Source organism: Hyaena hyaena, unplaced genomic scaffold (assembly GCF_003009895.1).
Source record: "Hyaena hyaena isolate Hyena2069 unplaced genomic scaffold, ASM300989v1 scaffold_329, whole genome shotgun sequence".
Lineage (NCBI taxonomy): Eukaryota > Metazoa > Chordata > Mammalia > Carnivora > Hyaenidae > Hyaena > Hyaena hyaena.
This window is the reverse complement of record NW_024080960.1, coordinates 613353-634733: the sequence shown is the minus strand read 5'-3', so window position 1 is coordinate 634733 and position 21381 is coordinate 613353. Positions and strand designations below refer to the sequence as shown.

Below are 21381 nucleotides of genomic sequence, written 5' to 3'. Positions count from 1 at the left end.
TGGCTCCCAGAGTTGCCAAAACTAACAGACCCCAGTTACTCGTGGTGGTAATTTGCTTGATGACATACACTTTATCAAATTCCTTTTCTTCCCTGTTTGTCTTCCCCACTCTTCTATGAGTGCTTCTTGGGTCATCTCCCAAATAATCTACTTCTATCCACATCCTTATCTCAAGGTCTGTTTCCAGGAGGACCCAAACTAAGACAGACATACACATACACAAAAACAACTCTCAATAAAAGTGACATTAAAATTCATAGGGAAAAGACAGATTGTTTGGCAAATGGAGGTTGGGAAGCTGGCTTGCTATATGGAGAAAAATAAAACTAACACCCCATTGTACTGCATGTAAGTGTAATGATATCCATTTTGTAATGTATATAAATATTAAATATCTATGTTATGCACCTAAAACTAATATAATATTGTATGTCAATTATTCTTCAATTTAAAAAATACCTAGGAGATGGGCTCCAAGTGGATTAAGAATCTAAATATAAAACATAAAGTTATGGAGTTAATAGACTCTATCTTTTCTATTAGGAAAATATCTTTGTGAGCTAGGAGCAGGGAATGTCTTCTAAAACAAAATTTCAGGGGCACCTGAGTGGCTCAGTCAGTTAACCATCCAACTCTTGGTTTTGGCTCGGGTCATGATCTCATGGCTTCATGAGTCTGAGCCCTACGTTGGACTCTGCACTGACAGTGCGGAGGCTGCTTGGGATTCTCTCTCTCTGCCCTTCCCCCATTTGTGATGTGTCTGCTCTTTCAGAATAAATAAATAAAAATTTTTAAAAAAACATAAAATTTCAAGTATAAATCATAAGGCCAAGAATATGATGGATTGAATTACATTAAAAGTAAAGGTTTCTTTCAAAAGCACTACATTTAAAAAGTAAGAGCCTTTGAAAGACGCTGGCTATGTCTAAAACTGACAAAGGATTAATTTCTAGACTATCTAAGAAACTCTATCAAACCAATTGGATAAAGATAGGGATCCAAGGTAAAAGTTGTCAAAGGATAGAACAGACAATTTACAAAGAAGAAAACTAAAAGGCAGACAAGCATCTAAGGAGATGCTCAGATTCATTTGTAACAATGAATGAAAATTAAGACAACAGGAAAGTGTCACTCTCTACCCATTAGACTGGCAAAAAAAACAAAAAACAAAAAACAAAAAAAAAAACAAGGAAACCTAGATAATGGCAAGTGTTAGCAAGGATGTGGGCTTTACAAACCTCACACATTGTTGGTGAGAGTGTCAACTGGTGGAGGCATCCAGAAAGCAACCTAGACATCTGGTGATCTAGCATTCCCTCTCCTGGGTATATAGCCCAAAGATACTCTTCAGTAGATTCATATGTGGAGGATAGAGAGGAGGTTGATTACAGCTCTGCCTGTAATGGAATTGGAGGAAACCCAGCTGTCTATCACTGGGGAGGGGGTAGGCAACAAGCATGTGTAGGTGCACATTATAGAGTATTCTATAGGAGCTAGGACATATTAGATGTCTCCAGCAATATGGATAGATCTCAAAGTAGTGTTAAGTGCAAAAAAATAAGAAAACACCATACCTGCACATCAAATAGCAATGCAGATTGTACAAGAACATAAACAAATGGGGGACACACATGAAATACGTTGGAAGAGTTGCCCCTGAGAAGATGAAATAGGAGTAGGAGATTGAAATATGAAAGAATAAATGAATGAATGAATGAATGAATGAATGAATAAATAAATAAGTAGAGCAAGTTCAGTGATGATCGTGAACTATGAGCCGAGGAGCATATTCTATGTACCTAAGCTACCACTAACAAAATACATAAAGGACAGATAAGATGGATAGTAAGTGCCAAGTACTACACAATCTCTACTAGCATAGAAATTCATAAAGGCTGTTATAATGTTCTCTGCCTTAGTGTATCAAAATACATGCCAGAGGTATATAAGCAAGATGAAGAATAGTTTTGACAACAGACATTAATGTATAATACAGAAACATTTATTTTAGCTTGAAATTACCTATATTTCTGTGGAAACTCTGAAAAAATATTTAAATTTTTTTAAATGTTTTATTTATTTCTAGGTGAGAGAGAGAGATAGCGTGAGCAGGGAAGGGTCAGAGAGAGAGGGAGACACAGACTCCGAAACAGGCTCCAGGCCCTGAGCTGGCAGTCAGCACAGAGCCCAACGCGGGGCTCGAACCCACGAACCGTGAGATCATGACCTAAGCGAAAGTCGGACGCTTAACCGACTAAGCCACCCAGGTGCCCTGAAAAAAATATTTTAGATGAGAAAGCTGGGAGACACTACAAATAGGGTTGTAAAAGCACTATAAATTCTTTTATGGAAAAAGATATTTAAAGAAATTAAGATGCTAAGACATGTACTTTTCTGCTGGAGGTTTTAAAAATTACTGAGCTCTTCAGACACTAGAAACACATCCTTTTCAAACCATATACAGAGACCTAACCATTTTCAAACAGATTCATCAATGGATCCTGCAGAGTTCCCAAAAGCAATTAGTGGCACTTAAAACCATTAGGGCCACAAGCTGAGTAAAATGAACAAATGCTTATCCAAATGGAAAGTGGATGAGCAATGTTGCTGTGCCTTGTAAAGTAAAGAGAACAAATATTGAAAAGCTTTGCAATTATCTCCTAATTTGATTAATTGGTGTTTTTTCTTTTTCTTATTCTGATATTTTCATGCAAACAATATTGATGCACTGATTCGTTGGCCCTGACGTTCAAGACTTTGCTGTTTTTGGACACGGGCACTTCACCCAGGCAGGCAGCCTGGTCTGCGGGTGGACAGCTTTGTCTTTGATCATGTGATATCTTCAGCTCTCTGAGTCTCACAAAAATGTTATGGGAGGATCCTGTCCCTCCGACCCTCCTAAAGCAAACTAAGTAGCATTTGGAAGCAATATATTAAAGCATTGGTCACAATCCAAAGCTTTAAAAAGGTATCTTTTTGCCTTTTCCTTCTCAGTTGTCCTCTCTTTTTATTTCCTTTCCACAGATTCAATGCAATTTAATTAAAGAATATTTATTGAACACAATATTTATTGAACTAACTTATCGAACACAAGTTAGATAGGGCATAGCCCCCACCCTCAAGAAGTTTATCACTGTGTGCATATACACACTATGTGATTATACATGTGCGTGTTTGCAGTCATGATTCTGGATTTGTAGGGCACGGAAGAGGGAGGAGGTGGGGGGGGGCACGAGGGACGACTGGACTAGAACAATTTCCTAAATATTTGTGACACCTCGGGAAGATGGCAGGCTCTGTAAGGATAAAAAGGAGAGAGGCATTAAGCATTTGCTCTTCTATAATACCTTTGTTATTCTCTAAATTAGAGAATCATATATTTTAGTACATGTTCCACTTAGGAACAATAAGGAGCATGAGGAATTATGACCAAAGAGTATGATTATTCCTTCTTCAGTATAGTATAATGATAGAAATTAAATTAAAGTGAACAACAAAGAATTCTGCGGTTTTAACCATAAATAGGACTCAACCTAAATCGTCCCAGACAGACAAGAATGGAAGTACTGAGGTTTTTTTCAGTCCTATTTTAAAAGGCTAGCAAAGCAATAAATGCCATAAACTACTCCAGATATCCAGCTTAGGGTTTATCTTCGCAGCACAGTTATTTTAATGATTAATATAAATCTCTTATAGTACAGTTTAACATCTTTCAGTTTTTCTCTAAAGGCTGAGAACAGCTGTCAACTGTTGTTCAATTAACCTTTTTAAAAAAAATCTGTAACGGGGCACCTGGGTGGCTCAGTCGGTTAAGCGTCCGACTTCGGCTCAGGTCACGATCTCACGGTTCGTGGTTTCGAGCCCCGCGTCGGGCTCTGTGCTGACAGCCAGCTCAGAGCCTGGAGCCTGTTTCAGAGTCCGTGTCTCCCTCTCTCTCTGACCCTCCCCTGCTCATGCTGTCTCTCTCTCTCTCTCTCTCTCTCTCAGAAATAAATAAAACATTAAAAAATAATTTTAAAAAAATCTTTAAAGATTTCTTGATTGCAACTGCAACAACTAATATTCTCTACTTCTAACTGTTGCTATTACAAAAATACAGCAGTTTTTTATTGTATTGCCACCTCTTTTTTTCATAAAGACCATTTAATATCCGATTTTATTTATAAAATTCAAAATGTCAGTTATACAAAATACAGATGATTGTATGAACATCTATTTCATGGTAACTTACATCAATGCTATAAGTCAACTACAAACAGTATCTCCATTTAGACTTTTGTCATATATTATATATTATATTGTCCTTAATCTTCAAAGAAAAAACAAATATGCATGAATCCCACCACATGAAGAAGGATGTCACATTATCTTTGATGCAGCACCAATCATCACATGATTTCACATACCCACTAGGAATACAGGAATCTCAATGAAGTGATTTGAGAGTAGAAATATTAAAAGTTGCTAGTTGCAAATGTCAAATAAGGTCAGTTCAAAAAAGCTTTTTGTAATTAATTATGCCTGTCCAAAAATCCGTCCCCTTTTATCTTTTGAAGCATGCTAGCAAATATAGTATCTAAGCATTTAACTTATATTCCCTCTAATACTCTGACATTAAAGTAATGTCTGAAAAGACTCACTTACTGCTTTCTACTGTCAATTGTGACATTTATTGATATTTGATGTTCAGTTAAATACTTTTCTAAATATTTATATCTCTAAAGTTATATTCCTTTATGTACTCTCTGAAATTTTTTAAGGTGTGTATTTTTAAAAAAAGATCTTTCCTCTTTCATGACATTTCTAGGATTTGAATCTAGTGTGCCTTTGCAGATACTGAGTAATGACTAAATTCCAATTAAAGGCTTTGCCACTTTCTTTACGTTTTATGGTTTCTTTCCTGTATGGTATCTATAATGGTGAGTAAGCTGTGATTCCACCTAGAGATTTGCCACATTCTTTACATTTGTAAGGTTTCTACTCATTATGAATTCCCTGGTATTAAATAAGGTTTGAACACTGATTAAAAGTTTTCCAAAATCTTTTTTTTTTTTTGAGAGAGAGAGAGAGAGAGAGAGAGCACGCATACACGAGGGGGAGGAGCATAAAGAGAGGGGGAGAGAGAGAATTCCCAAACAGACTCCGCACTGATCCTGACGTGAGGCTTGATCCCACCACCCTGGGATCATTATCTGAGCTGAAATCAAGAGTCAGATCCTTAACAGAATGAGTCACCCAGGCACCCCTAGGCTCAAATAATATTAATAAACATCTGAGGACTCATTTTCCAGAGAACCATTACAAATGTAATAAATGTGAGGAGATTTGAAGGTCTCCTCTAAAAGCTCAGACCTTATTATACATGAGATTATCCATATTGGAGATAATCTTTATAAATGTAATGAATGTGGGAAAGCTTTTAACGAGACCCCCAGTCTTGCTGAATGTCATAGAATGCATGTTGGAAAAACCCATATGCGTATAATAAATCTGGAAAAGTCTTTAGTCAGTCATCAATTCTAAATAGACATAAGACAATCTGTACTGAGAGACACTTACAGATGTAAAGAGTGTGGTGAAACCTTTACGGATTCCCCAATAAACCTTCATTGCAAATAGAATCTTTTCCTAATGCAGGCTTCTTGGTAGAGAACAGGTATATTGTTCTTGTGTAAGAGTTTTTTCTGGGTGCTATTCATCAGGCTACTTAGCACTTCTATTATCATGTTAATTTAGATGACGTGATTAGATTTATGTCATAAAGAACCACATGATAACAGGGTGCTCCTTAATTATGAGGCCATTCTTTCTTCATCACTCACGTTTCTCAGGCTGAATACTCAAAGTTTGTTTCTCTCAGTATTTGAAGTATCTGTATATTCTCTGGTGATCCCTATCAACCGTCCTTGGGGACCATTTAGCCCTATGGCTGGAGGTAAATCTTGGGAAGATCCCAATTCCAGGACTACCTTAGACAGTTTAAGAGGCTCTTCCTGCCCAAATCCTGAGTCCTCAACTGTCACAGAACTTAAATTAATGGTACGTAGGTAACTTGACTTTGTAAAATCTGCTTCCCATTTTCTGCTCTTTTCTGCCTATTTCATGATGTAACTGGCATATTTTATTTTTACAGATAGATGATGCCTGTTCGTCTTTCCTCTCCCTTGATTATCAGCCTCAGGTAATTCTAATTGAAGATGTTTTATAGTAACATAAGCAGTTGTCACTCCATTTCTCCCTTTGGACCTGTCATTACTTTATGGACTTATTAAACATGTCAACACTTTAGAAATTATTACATCATCTGCAGGCAATAATCAGTCCTATGAGTTTATGTTGTAAGGTCATGCTGGGGCGTTTGTCTCTAAGTAAAACGGATTTGCAGATAAGATGCACATATTTTGGAAATCAAAATGCTAATTTCAAAATCAAATTCTGTGTTAGATTAAAAATAATGTGTCTATGGTATGGTTGCATTTGGAGACTCATATCCTGACCGTCCCTCAGTTGAGTTTGAAACCCAGGGAGAGAGAAATAGGAAGTCAGTCTTAGGGAGCTCAATATAGTCAATTTGTGAATGTGGCCTCAGATCTGATGCCAAGCGTGTTTGCTAAGAATTCCCAGAATTTAACTTGAGAATTTAATTCCCAGAATTAAACTGGGGTTAGATAGTGACTCAAGGCCTCCTCACCAGTCGGGTTTTCTGACACAGGGCAGAGGCTTGACCAGAACAGCTGGCCAGAGAGCTGGCTCTTTAAGAGGAAAGGGCTGAACATGCCCAATCCCTCCACTCAGTTACCTATCAGGTAACTCTCTCCCCTTCCCGCAGAAAAGAGTTCAGAGAGGGTTGGGGAGTGAAGAGTGTTTGTCTCGCTCCTGCACATGGAAACATGAGGAGTTGAAAATAAGCATGTCCTCCTTACACAGCCTGCACTGGACTGGATGGCGCTGCTTCCGTCTCCTGCTCTGCTAGTGCAGGTGCAGCAGAGTTAGCCTCGGTGTTTGGACTTTCTTCATCAGTATCAGTAGTTTCCGGGATGGGGAGGGGGGACTCAGAAGAGGCTCTTGGCTCATCCCCTTTCAGAACAATCAGCAATGTGCCTGGGGCATACCCCCAGCACAGTCTGGCTAAGGTGCCATGCTTTGCCCTTCCAGAATGTCATCACGTAGAGGTAGAGAAGCAGCCTTGTGCAGCTCTGTATTTCTCCTGCTGCAACCCATTCCTCAGTCCACAGAGGGTCACTTGCAGGGTGTTAGTGGCATTAGATGGAAAAGCAAGACCAGGATCAAAAGGGATGACATTTATGAATGATTCAAATTATATGAGGAGCACTGATGGATATATAACATATGATGGGTTTCAATCAGCATACAAGCAGTTGTGTTGTATTTAAAATTCAGAAACACCCTCAGAATCATTTTTATTTCTTCAGTACTGAAAGGATGAATTAAAAGCACTCATCTAGACACCATGAAGCCAAGCCAAGCTTCCTGGATTTGTAGGCTGTGCATCTTTAGAAGAGAGCTTGGTCAATTTACTATGGAATCATTTACATTCACTAATATAATTTTTTTTTATTTATTTCTAGGAGAGAGAGAGAGAGACAACGTGAGCAGGGGAGGGTCTGAGAGAGAGGGAGTCACAGACTGAAACAGGCTCCAGGCTCTGAGCTGGCAGTCAGCACAGAGCCCGACGCGGGGCTCGAACCCACGAACCTCGAGATCGTGACCTAAGCGAAAGTCGGATGCTTAACCGACTAAGCCACCCAGGCGCCCCTCACTAATATAATTTTTAAAAATTACTACTTTTTGAGGCACCTTGATGGCTCAGTCAGTTACGCATCTGACTCTTGGTTTCGGCTCAGGTCATGATCTCATGGTTTGTGGGATTGAGCCCAGCATCGGGCTCTGTGTTGATGGCATGGGACCTCCTTGAGATTCTCTCTCTCCCTCTCTCTCTGCCCCTCCCCGACTCCTGCATGTTCTCTCTCTCTCTCTCTCTCTCTAATTTTATTATTTATATGATTATCTGAACAGTACTTCAAAAACATTTTTGCTGAATAGAAAATAAAGGTCCAGAAATAAAAAATAAAATATTAAAATTTTAGTATAAGAAAAACTCTTAAAGAATAGTTGTAGCTCCAAGAATAATGGCTTCATGAGAAGGGTGGCTGGAGAAAATACAATTTGTTTTAAAACTTTTTCCATCAAACTTCAGTCTTGTTGCCAAGCCTTGTCCCGCTTCAGAGCTGTGTTCCCGGAAGACGCTAAATTTATTCTTCTCTGTGTTAAGAGACCATGACATCACTAGATATGTTTTTATTATTATTTTGTATTTTACAGCAGTTCTAAATGGGCCATAAAATGAAGTTTCAGGATTTTGTTACCATGTTTTTCTGGGGTGACCTGTGTACCCAACTCTGAAGGGAAAAGGTGGGAAAGAAAGTATCAGTGTTCCTACTCTTTCTCTCATCCAGCTCCCCAGCCTCAGGCTTCACAATCACTGCCGGTGCGGGTCCAATGACTTTGCTCCCAGGCCACGCTCGACCAACCATTAGCCACGTGTGGTTTCAAGGAAGTGAGTCTCTTAGAACCTCACTTCCCTTACATATGAGAAGAATGATTCCTGTCCTGTATAACACACAGCTGTGTTTTAAAGACAGAATGTGAACTAGGTGTTTGAAGGTGGTTTGTAATTTAGTGAAGCACTACAGAAATGGGAGCCATTTCATACTATTAGTAAATATCCCATCAATTTGCATGGCAGGCAAGCAAATGGCCGCTGATGAACAAAGCAGGCCGCTGATGTGCTGGGGAGGACGTTCAGAGAAACTGATCCATGACTCCATCTGTATCCCTAAGTACAGCCCACCACATTAAACGTGTACTGTTGTTCAAAGGGTGAGAATATGTGTGGCCCCAAATAAGCCTTTCTGACATATCTCCTAAAGTAAGAGTAACTTCAGTTGTAAATCCAGCTTTACAGGCCACACATTCTTTAATGCTATTATTGTTAACTAATTGCTATGTACCTGGCACTGTGCTAAGAGCTCTACCTACATTTAATCCTTCCAAGAACTCTGCGGTGATGTTGTCATTCCCGACTTAATAACTGAAGAAACTGAAGCGTACAGAGGTTAGGTAACCAGCCCAACGTGAGAAATGGAACTTGCGCTGACAGAGAGGCAGGCTGCTCAGCTCCACAGCCCATGTTTTTAACTACGCATTCCCCCCAGCACTGTTCCAGCTCCTCGTTACTTCTAATATGCATTTATTAAGTAATCAATTGTTCACAGTACCCGTGTGCTAAGTTCTGTGCAAAGCAGGTTTCGCCCCTGCTTGTCCATTTGTGTTAGTCCTCACCACACCCAGCCGGCTCCTAACCACAGGGAGCCCTGCCCTACTTCTGTGCTCAGATGCTTTGAAAAACCTGATCCTGGGGTGTGCAGTCAGCAGCCTGGAAGGGTGGTGACTCCGATGAGGTGCCCCATGTGCGGCTTCTTTCTCTCCAGCTCCCATTGTTTGTGAGCACTTGCAGGATTCTCAAATTAGCCACTAATGAGTAATATTCAGTGAGGCTCACAGCTTTGGCATGCAGATCCAGACTTCGCTACAAGCTGGGAGGAATAATCCCTCTTTTGGCACTGTTTAGTTTCTCTTAGTCATAGAATTTCATGGACTCTTAGCAAGTATGGAGAACTATGTGTATGGACCACCGAGGAAGCCTTAATCAGTGCATATATACATTGCATAACATTTTCCCCTGGGCTGGAAAGAAGGTTTTACTTTTAGGGGCCAAGTTTTTGTCATGAGAGAAACCAAGGGATTCCTACAGAGTTTTAAGGGGACGCAAGAAGGATTCTATTGTGGGTGTTTAGAATATCCTTGCGCTCCTATCATTCGACAGTTATATCTTCTATGCAAATATTGTTAAAGCTCAAGGTTGGCCTATATATCTTCTCATTTTCATTAGGCATCCAATGCACTGGAGGAGCTTTGCATCACAATTAGGAGGACTCTACCAAAGCCCCAGGTAAGGTTGAAATAGTGTTTTATTTGTAGGAAAAAAAATTGCTCAGTGATACCTTGAAATTCCTTCTGGAAGAAAACATACCCGATTTAGGAAGCATTTCATGAAGAGCTAGAAGATAATGAGTTGATTTTGGATAAGAAACATACTTAAGTTTCTCGGGTGTCGGAGAATTTAGTGGCACATTAATGGAGTTTACAATCATCCAATTGGAAAATCACATGTCCCCCCTCATAAGACGTGTTCTAGTTCTGATGAGAGAAATTTGGGGTCATTTTGGCTCCTTTTCTCATACTAGAATTGGAGAACAGATATATCTCAGCTTAGAGGTCTCTTAGTATCTTAGCTTTGCTAGAGAGAAAGGCATTAATAATTTATATATATATGTATATGTATACATATATATGTCTACATGTATATATATATAGTCAATGTCAGTTTGAAAATTTTATTCTTACTGTGATGTCTTGGTTTCTTATTAAAATTATTTGATTCATCTAGGAGAACTTTTAGGCCTGAAATGAGGATAGCTGGGAACTTGAAATATAGCATAATTGTACCATACTTCTGATTATATTCTGTATCTTATAGATGAATTTATTTTAAAATTACTTTATAAGGATAAGAGAGGCAGGTTTAGAATTACGTTTCTCATTAGCAAGCCTAATTTAACTATGATCATTGATTGGTACATTCTGACTTGCATTCCTTTCACATACAATAATTCAAAGAAACCTTGATATTTTGAAAGCATAAATGTTTTCTATTTATTTTTTTTTTTTTGGTGTTTTTAGTGATGTTGTTTTCCAAAACACATCATTGACTTTTTTTCCTGATTAGAATAAAAAGAATGACAATAGTGTTGATCCATGAGTTTCTTTTTGTATTAAAAGCAAATGAGAACAAAAAAGAACAACAAAAAAGGAATATGACTCTTTCTTAAAAAATTGACTTTTGGAGGGAGAGAGGAATATAGAAAAGTTTATGGAAAAAACTGCAAAATAATTCATAATCTTATTATTTAGTAATAACTACAAGTATTGTATTTTGATATGATTCCTTACAGTCTTTTTCTCTGAGTATTCTATCATGTGATCAATCATATCATAATTTCCCATTTCACCATTGTTGAACTATTAGGATGTTTCCAGTTTTTTACTTTTACGAATAATGCTGTAGTAGAGAACTTTGTTCATACCTTTATTTGTAAACAATATCTAATTAATTTCCCATTTATTTTTAGAGCAATATATGCTTAACCAATTTCAGTCTTATATTTTATATAAAACGTGTATCACATATTTTTAAAAAATTATATGATATAATTTTATGTTATAAATTTTATACTACATATATTACAGCATATTATAATAGAGTATAGCATAGTCTAATATAATATGTATATAAAGTTACATATAACTTTATAATATGTTACATATAATGGAATGAGATTTATTTCTCTCTTTTCTCAACAGGAAACAGATGAAAAAGATAATACCAAAAGGGTAAGGTGATTTCCATAAATATATACACTAAAAAGTAAAAGAATTCAGATTATCGTCGAGAGTAAATCTCACTACTTTTTTTTTTTTTTTAACAGTTCTTATTTCATTATTCGAAGACAAGGAAGTTGGGCAATTCAAATGTTGTGGTAAGTTGTAGAATTACTTCATATTAGTAATCCCTAATCTTTTTTAAATCTGTTTTTGCAGTTTATCTAATAGAGCTAGATCAAAATTCATGTTTTTCCTTTAAAAGTTTATACTTTGATAAACAAATGGAATTTAATATTTGTTACACATTATTTTATATCTTAATAACTACATGTACATTAAATTTACTCATTCATTCAATAATTATTCACTGAGTATCTATTATGTGGCATAGATAGAAATATAGCAGTTAATAAAATAGAAAATTAAAGAAAAAAATCTCTCCTGTCATGAAACTTACATTTTAGAGGCAAAAAAAAGTGCAAATGATTAAGAAAAACATATTGCTTTAGATATCAATTAGTGCAAGGATATAACAGATTTATTCAAAGTCATTTTAAGAATCATTTTAAAAGATGATTGCCAAAAATGTCATTAAGTATAACTAGAAATATCTGCTTCTAGTCTTCAGATCTCCTTATTTGAGTTAGGATTTTAATGTGAGAATTTACTAAGATTAGCCAGATACCAGTAACCTGAATTCAGTTTACTTCTAAATTGTGTGGTTTTAGTACACAAAGTAATTTTTCTTTTTATATGAATGGATTTTAAAAATGCTATTCTGGTGTTTCAATCTAGCATGCTTAATAATAATTATTTGATTGTAATAATCCTTTTACGCTTGTGACTCACTACCATGGACCAATTTAGGGAATGAGGAGCTGTGAAAAGGTAACTGTACTATAAACTCACTACTGAGTTTATAGTTTATATTCAGAAGTATCATACTGAATATTCTTATGTATGAGGAGTTGGAAGTTAGGTTATACGTGCTTTATACCAAATACAGAATGAATTGATTAGCAAGAAACCATCAGAGAGGGTTTAAAATAATCCATTTGAAAAATGAATTTAATATTTGTGAGAAGGTTCAATTCAAGCCATGCCCTTAAAATGAAACTGTTTCAGGTAACTACATGTCTCTGATGTACTTTCATTTTCTTCCACTTGGCATCTTTACATTTTGAGAAAATGTATCTTGGTCACATTTTTCACTATCGATGACACATTTGTCACCTTTTGTGTCCCTGTTGTCTTGTTCCATATGTTCAGTTTTAAACAAAATGTATATATATATATATTTTTAAAATTTTTAATGTTTTATTTATTTCTAGGAGAGAGAGAGAGACAGCGTGAGCGGGGAGGGTCAGAGAGAGAGGGAGTCACAGACTGAAGCAGGCTCCAGGCTCTGAGCTGGCAGTCAGCACAGAGCCCGACGCGGGGCTCGAACCCACGAACCGCGAGATCATGACCTAAGCGAAAGTCGGACGCTCAACCGACTAAGCCACCCAGGCGCCCCATAAAATGTATATTTTGTAAAGGAGATGACTAGGTGTGTGTACAGGAGAATCTTCCAGATAAACATTTTCATAGAGGAAAAACTGATTCTCCCAGAGTAGGTCTCCTCTGTCCAAATCACTTTGTGTAAAGTCTGGAAGCAGACAGCTTTCTGCCTCTGAGAGTTGCAAGCAGATGATCTCCTTGCTGGCAGCTGGTGATGGAGCTGACGCCCTGAGAACAGTGTTTCCTCACGTAGTGACAAGGATCGTAGCATAGGGCCACCACATTTTATTCAGTCTCTTAGCTTATTCTCCAGGTTCTTTGAAGTGCTCCCCAAGGGCAATATTCCAAAACATCTTTCTCGTTCTTTTTTGGTCTGAAACAAGTACAGTGGGTAAAAGCAAAAGCAAAACCAAACAAGTAGGAAACCGTCTTTACGCCAATGCCAAGAAGCTTTTGTGCTCATCATGTGTGTGTGTTCGTGTCTCTCAGTCGTCTGTCGTGCATCCGTTCCTGCAGCTTGCTCCTCACCTGCATGAGAGAAGAACGAAGAGATTCAGACTGGACGTACGTAACACAGACCGCATGCACGTAACACAGACCGCATGCACGTAACACAGACCGCATGCTTGCCTTGCCGCTCTTTGTGGGGCCAAGTATTCCCAGCTCTGGTGGTTTGTGAGGCCCTCCTTTTCAGGCTAAGCCCAACGTAAACACCCATTTGGCCTACGGAGGAGCACCCGCTGGCTGAAGCGTTTTCACTCAGGAAGAAGAGGACTGTTCCCTCTCCCCATGTCATGTCCCTTTGGCTTCAAGCTGGGGGCCAATGAGGAAAGCTGGGGTTAGGTTCCCTTCCAAAAGCCGTGACCCTCTCCGGGAGCAGACCTGTTCTTGGCTGAAAGGACACAGCAGCGTGCCTAGCCGCTAGGCAGGAAATAGGAGAAAAGATGGAGGACAATTCACCGCCCTCCCTGTTCAGGTTGGCTGTTGCTAGGATGGTAAGCGTTTTCTCCTAGTTATTAAAATGTTAGGAAGAGTTAAGTCTCGTGAAGTAAATACATCAGAAACACAATGCAGGCACTTGGGTGTTTCACAATTACAAAAAACTGTGGCCCAAATCCAGTTTGGGGATGAATGCAACTGAGTTTTAACACATTTTCAACTAGAAATTGTGGTGTTTTTATTGTCGTTGAAAAGGAATCCTAACTCTCTCAAGGATAAAAGTTCTAGGTATTATTTTTAAGTGATGCCTTACATTGTTGTGATGTGTTACAGTTTTAAGTCTTACATTACCTCCTTTTATTCTTTGGCAACTCTGTTAATACTTACACAACTCTTGTTATCCCCAGTTTACTAAAGGGGGAAACAACTCACGATAAAGATATTTCCCAAGACACTGCTAGTAAGTTTAGAGGTTACAGCAGAGATTTCTGACTTCTGGTCTAGGCAAACATTTTTTTCATTGTGCTGTTCTTTTTATTGTCTAATCTTGGATACTTATATTATTATTATTTTTTAAGATTTTATTTTGGGGGCACCTGAGTGGCTCAGTCAGTCAAGTGTATGACTTTAGCTCAGGCCATGATCTCGAGGTTTGTGAATTTGAGCCCTGCATTGGGCTCTTGCTTTCACCCCAGAGCCTGCTTTGGGTCGTCTGTCTCCCTCTCTCTTTGTCCCTCCCTCTCTCTCTCTTTCTGTCTCTCAAAAATAAATAAACATAAAAAATTATTAGAAAAATAACAGACTTTATTTTTAAGTAACGTCTACACCCAACATGGGGCTCAAACTTACAATCCCACAGTCAAGAATCAAAATGCTTTTTTGACTGAGCCAACGAGGTACCTCAGATACCTCTATGATCTTATTGGTAGGTGTTCCCTTAATTTAAGTATCACATTAATTTTATTTTTAAAATCCTACCAAAAGTCTTCAAATACTTCTAAAAATGCATACAGTTTAGGCAAAAAACTTCCTCAAAATTTATTTTTATGGTCTTGGGGCGCCTGGGTGGCTTAGTCGGTTAAGCGTCCGACTTTCGCTTAGGTCATGATCTCGCGGTTCGTGGGTTCGAGCCCCGCGTCGGGCTCTGTGCTGACTGCCAGCTCAGAGCCTGGGGCCTGTTTCGGTCTGTGTCTCCCTCTCTCTCTGACCCTCCCCTGCTCACGCTGTCTCTCTCTCTCTCTCTCTCTCTCCTAGAAATAAATAAAAATATTTTAAAAAAAATTATTTTTATGGTCACTACTTCCTTCCTAAATTCTTCACATTCTTAAATTAAGCTTCCATTAAGGAAGACAATGTCTGTTGCCAACTTGAATAGAAATGTAAAAGAAACTGTAGTAGCCTCTTAAAATTTTAGGATTTCCAGTATGAAAAAAAAAAATTAAATCTGTTGTCAACAAACTTTCTAGAAATAATATAAATTAACTTTTACTTTCTGAAGACTTTGCTTGACTTATGAATAGTGTAAGATTTCAATTGAAAGATCCAGTTTCTTAAAATACACCAACAAATTATTAGTTTACAATATCACTTCAGTGTCATTGTTCACCAGAGCTAAATACTCAGTATTGTGGCCAGTTCGGTACTTTGTCTGAATGTTCCATCTTGAGTGAGACTCTCTTTCCAGAAAACTAGCCGAATATGTGAATTCTGACTTAGCAGAATATCCTGTTGGACAAATAACTCCTAAAAGTATTTTGCAACAAGCCAAGTTTCATAGGAACCAATGAAAGAAGAGAATGTAAGACATGAATAGAAAAAAAAATTACAGTAGGGTGTCAGCTTTCCAGGCCTATGTCACCTAATTTTAAGACAGATGTTTTGTGTTCTTAAAGAAAATGAGTTTTCAGATTTCAGTGTATTCAAACACTTTTCTTAAATGCTCTTTGCTAGACATCCTCACTTCCAAACCCACATCTTTTTTTATCCCTACTTCCCTATTGCATTCTTTTAGATGCAGTTCTATCTCTAAATAAGACTCAAAAGACCTGTATGTTTGGGCTTGAAATTTTTAAATTTTGGCACTAGTTACTTTTTTCCTGCTTTTTTTTCCTGTTTAATATAATATATATGACTTTTCTTATATAAACATATAAATATATAGTTTCTATGTATACATTTTTAAAATAAAGTTTATTCTTTTCGTATTTATGAGAGCGAGCGAGCGAGCGAGAGAATGCACAAGAGGGAAGGGGCAGAGAGAGAGGGAGACACAGAATCAGAAAGCAGACTCCAGGCTCTGAGATGTCAGCACAGAGCCTGACATGGGCCTCAGACTCATGAACTGCAAGTTCATAATTTCAGCTAAAGTTGGATGTTTAACCGACTGAGCCACCCAGGTGCCCCTCTATATGTACATTTTTAAATATTAAGTAATTTGGGGAGATTATAGTTGGAATGAGAATTAGATACAAAATATTGAGATTTTAAGATATATTTGTTGTAAAGCAAAGATTTCAGAACTTTATTTATTTGTTTTTATTTTCTTTTAAGTTTATGTATTTACTTGAATAATCTTTACACCCAGCCTAGGGCTCCAACTCATGACCTCAAGATCAAGGGTCACATTCTCTTCTAACTGAGCCAGCCAGGTACCCCAAATCAATAAGGGATTTCAGAATATTAATAGATGTCAGAGCTGTTTCTTAGAATTTAAATATATGATTATACTTAAACTACAGAATAAAAGGTCTTGAGGACAAATTTCATAGTGATTGCCATCCTGACACTTTTTATAATAAATAGTTGTTCAAAATAGGAAGCTATAACAACCAATTTTATGAAAACCATAAAATGTCAAATATTTTTGCCATTTTTTTTAATGAGATGTTTTAAGAAAAGAAGCACTTCAAAATATACCCATTATGAATAATTGGTTTGTTCCCATTTGGTATTTTTTTCATTATAATTTCTGTGAATACATTTTATTGGGAAAATCTCTACTCAAGTCTCATTGAATAAATATAATTTACCAAAGTTGTCCCTTATTTTAATTTCAATTCCTTATAGAAATAAAGCGTATTTTAGCTCTGACACAATTCCATTTTATACTTTTCCCTGTTCAAGTGTTAGCACATACAGTATGTATTTTAAAGAAACTATTTCAATCAAACAAAATTAAATATAGTTAATTATGAACTGCCATTTCTCATTCTACTTACCGATGAATATACATACTACTTACAAACTTCCTAGAAGTTGTTATGTTGATAAGCAAATTATTTTATTATTTTATTTAAAAACTTTTTTTAAAGTAAACTCTATTCCCAAGATGGGGCTCAAACTCATGACTCTGACATCAAGAGTGTCATCTTCTACCGATTAAGCCAGACACCCCTAGGAAATTATTTTAAAATATAATATCCTGACGATTCTACTTGTTGAAAATTCTTCAGATATAGATATACAAAGATTACTTATTGATATGAATTATATATTCAACCCCTTGATTCCCTCTTTGTTAGTTATGATAATTGAAAATACCTTTGAGCTTCATTATACTATCAAGAAGAATTTTCACTTAAATTACTGTTAGCTGATTTGTAATGTCCTCATTTTCTCTTCCAGGAAGAATTCCAGGGTCCTATTGCAAGCCAAGTTCGGAGACAGTTTTTATTCAGGGTATGTAAATGCTGTATGTTTAAAAAAATCACTCAATATTAAAATTTAAAAATACCCTGACTATGCATTTATTTACACTAAGTTGAAGTTTGTTTATAGATATCTGACATCAGGTGCTATAGTCTGAGGTTCACCACCATATTGTTTTAATATTATGATATCTCTGATCTTTTCTCTAATCCACTCTTCATGTTTGTAAATACCCCAGATTTCACCTATTAAACAATTTAGTTCTATAAAATTTCATGTGCAAGAAATAAGTGTCTTAAAGGTGCATTACTCCTTAAGTTCCAAAGAACTATATACTAAATATTTGATTCAAGAGATACTGGAAGAGTTATGACTATTTTCATGTTTTTATTTTATTTATTTATTTATTTATTTATTTTCATGTTTTTAAAAGTAAAAGAATCAAGCACACTAGAGACTATAAGTAGGAAAACAGTGTCTATGAAATGTGAGTTTCTTTCTAAGTAGTTATACTTTTTAAAAAAAAATGTTTGTATCCTTACTACACATTACCAGAGATTTTAAAAAATTCATTTATTTAGCAACTATTTTTTGAATTTCTACTGGGTGCTGGGCAATGTTCCAAAGGTTAGAAGTATGTGGACAGATAAGATTCCATTCTTATGCTCAGAGAGTTTACAGCTTAATACAGGAAACTGATAAATAAAAAATACAAACTACTATGTTAAATGCATCTTCAATTCAGGGGCTGTGGGGTTTCTTTTTTTTCCCCTTCTTTTTAAAAATTTATTTATTTATTCTGAGAGAAGACAGAGACAGAGACAGAGACAGAGAAAGGGAGAAACAGAATCCTGAGCAGGTTCTCAAGGCTCAAACTCACTAACAATGCCATGAGATCCTGACCTTAGCCAATATCAACAGTGGTATACTTAATCTACTGAGCCCACAGGTGCCCAAAGGGCTGTAGTTTCTAAAAGAAAGGCACTTAACCCAAGTCAGAGCGTGGAGGAGGTACAGAGAAGATTTTAAGGGCTGAATTTGAAGAATCAACAGGAATTAACCAGCGAAATAGTAACTAAGGATATTCAACTTTATTGTTAGGTTAAGAAGAGCTGTATGGTAAGATTTGCATTTTGGAAACTAATTCTAACAACGAACTGCAGAATGGATAGAAAGATGAGCAAAACTAGATAGAAGAGGAAACGATAACACCCATCAAAATCATTAGGTTGCTTTGTATGAACATTAACTTCACTCCTTAGTTTACTGATTTATTTCTAATTTATTATTTTCTAGCCACGCAATGGAAGAAGGTCAGAAGGTTACATTTAAAATGGTATGTGCTTCCCCATTTAACCCAGTTTGAAAATTTCTGTCATTTTCAGATAATCACAAATTAAACTATGTTCAGTACATTTTCTATTACTTGATTGCATGTGTACATTAATATTCTATAATGGTACATACCATTATAGAGGCTATGGAGGCTTTATATGATGGAAAATGTCAGTATTTGAGGGCCAGGTTTGCTGTCGTGTGTTCCTCAGACTGACGCGGGGAACAAAGACAAAAGAAAAAGTTAAATTTCCATACAACTTAAAGCCCACTGACAAGTCCTTGACACAGCAGAGTGACCTTCGTCTAGGAACTCAGCTGCCTCAAGGTTAATATTTTGTTAAGGGCAAAAGAGAATCTTAGTTTAAGATTAACCTCACTCCAGGATGCTGTAAGTCTCCTTTTACATACAAAAATTCCTTCAGAAACTTCCTTCATCTCTACTCCCTCAAGACGTATGTTAGCAATCATCCTCCAAGCATATGGCCCTCTGATATACATCTGAAGGGTCTCATGATTAAGGTTTTACTAGATAGTAATAATATGACCTCTTCCTAACAACAGCTAGCCCCTCAAGGTCCAGAAAATCTTGCTTCCAAATTCCTTAGATACTTACGCTACCCCTAACCCCCTCCCAAATTAAAAGTATATAATCAGCCACTCTTCACATCTCCAGTGCAGCTTTTTCTGCCCATGAGTCCTGTCCGTGCTTTAATAAAACCCCTTTTTTTGTACAAAAGATGCCTCAAGAACTCTTTCCTGACCATTCGCTCCTGAACCCCAACATTTTCACATGAAGGCTATACCACAGTAGTCCTCACTGATTTTGTAGACATCGACCTTATCATCATTTACTGTACAAGTAATATGTCAGGCATTATGTTCTTATTGTGATGATCAGCGTCCACAATAATGGGCCAGAATTTACAGACTGAATGCATATCTGTCTTCCAAGTGATCTGTATTCAAAGATTCTTTATAAAAGCTGTGATTTACCATTTCTAGAGAACTAAGAAAATGTGGGAAGACATGAGAGCATGATTTCTATTTTGGGACTAAGAATTCCACATCAATGCTGGAGATACAGTAGACATTTCATAGCTATTGGATAACCCTACATATTTAATAAATATGTTAATCCTAGTATCTTATTAGGCTGTGAATTTTGAAATTAAGCCCAAATGCAGGTTGGTAAATTTATACCATGCAAATAAAAGTATATTCTATTAACTTTATGTAATCTTAAATGCAGATTTTGTGCTTAATATAGCTTTGCAAATATATTTTTCATATCACTATCTCAACCCTTAAATATGTAGTTAGCTTAAGAATATTAAAATTCTTAATACTTTCTCATAAAAACAAAAATCAAAACACACTGTTTCTAACAAAGATAATACCAAAAATTATACAGTATCTAGAAAATTAAGAGATAATAAAAACACTGCATGTTAAAACTTATGGGACTCTGCCAAAGCCATATTCAGTAGAAAATACAAGGCTTTAAATACTGTCAAGCAAGAAAGAATGAGTGAATTAAGGAGTTAGTTTAGAAAGTTAGAACAAAATAGTTTAGAAAGTTAGAACAAAAAGGTGAACCTCAAGAGAGCAAAAGGAAGAAAATTATAAAATGAAAAATTAATAAATTATAAAATAGTAAAATAAAACAATTGGTAAAGCAGAATCTGATTATTTGCAAAAAAAAACCAAAAAAATAAAATAAACTAGCCTAATTGGCCTATCCTAATCAAGAAAAAAAAGGAGAAACCATAAACATGCAAAAATACAAATGGAAGTGAGGAAATTAAAACACGTATAGAAGAAATAGAAATCATAAGAGAGTACTTTGCAAATCTCTGTGCCTACCAGTTTGAAAACCTGAATAAAATGGAGGATTGTCTGGTAAGGTAGATTCCTACCAGAATTGTCTTCAGCAGAAAGAAAAATATCTGAACATACTAATGGCATTGAAAAAAATTGAAAACATTACCTAGAAACTCACCGCTCAAAAGTACTAGATCAACAGATTTTGAACTTTCACAGCTCAGAGGTGGAAGAAAATCCCAAAATATTTTTTATGAAGCCATCAAATGCTAATAGCAAAACCTTATAAAAGTAGTATAAAAAAAGAAACTGTAGGTTTCTATGTCTATCCTATTTATAAATATCAATGCAAAAATGTTAAAGAAATATTAGTAAATTGTATTCAGCAGTATATTTTAAAAATTATATAACTCCACAGAAGTGAAGCTTGTTGCAACAACTCAGGATGGTTCAACATCAGGAATTCTACAATACAAAATTTTCACCATCAGAAGAAAGATTATTTAATCATCTCAAAATTCCACATCAATTTCTGACGTTTTATTTTCTTTTATTTTTGTCCAAAAATTTTTTTTTATTTTAGAGAGAGAGAGAAAGCTCATGCACAGG

At 36.4% G+C, this 21381-nt stretch overlaps 1 protein-coding gene across 1 annotated transcript in view; it reads left to right on the top strand.

The window, feature by feature from the left end:
* NMU (neuromedin U) overlaps positions 1–21381 on the top strand; it is a 31696-nt gene that overhangs the window by 8116 nt on the left and 2199 nt on the right. The window contains exons 3-9 of the mRNA XM_039249044.1: positions 6134–6181; positions 9974–10033; positions 11506–11535; positions 11631–11681; positions 13516–13590; positions 17590–17643; positions 18910–18949. Of these exons, the coding sequence (XP_039104975.1) occupies positions 6134–6181; positions 9974–10033; positions 11506–11535; positions 11631–11681; positions 13516–13590; positions 17590–17643; positions 18910–18945 (354 nt within the window). The 3' untranslated portion in view covers positions 18946–18949. The remainder of the gene's footprint in view (positions 1–6133; positions 6182–9973; positions 10034–11505; positions 11536–11630; positions 11682–13515; positions 13591–17589; positions 17644–18909; positions 18950–21381) is intronic.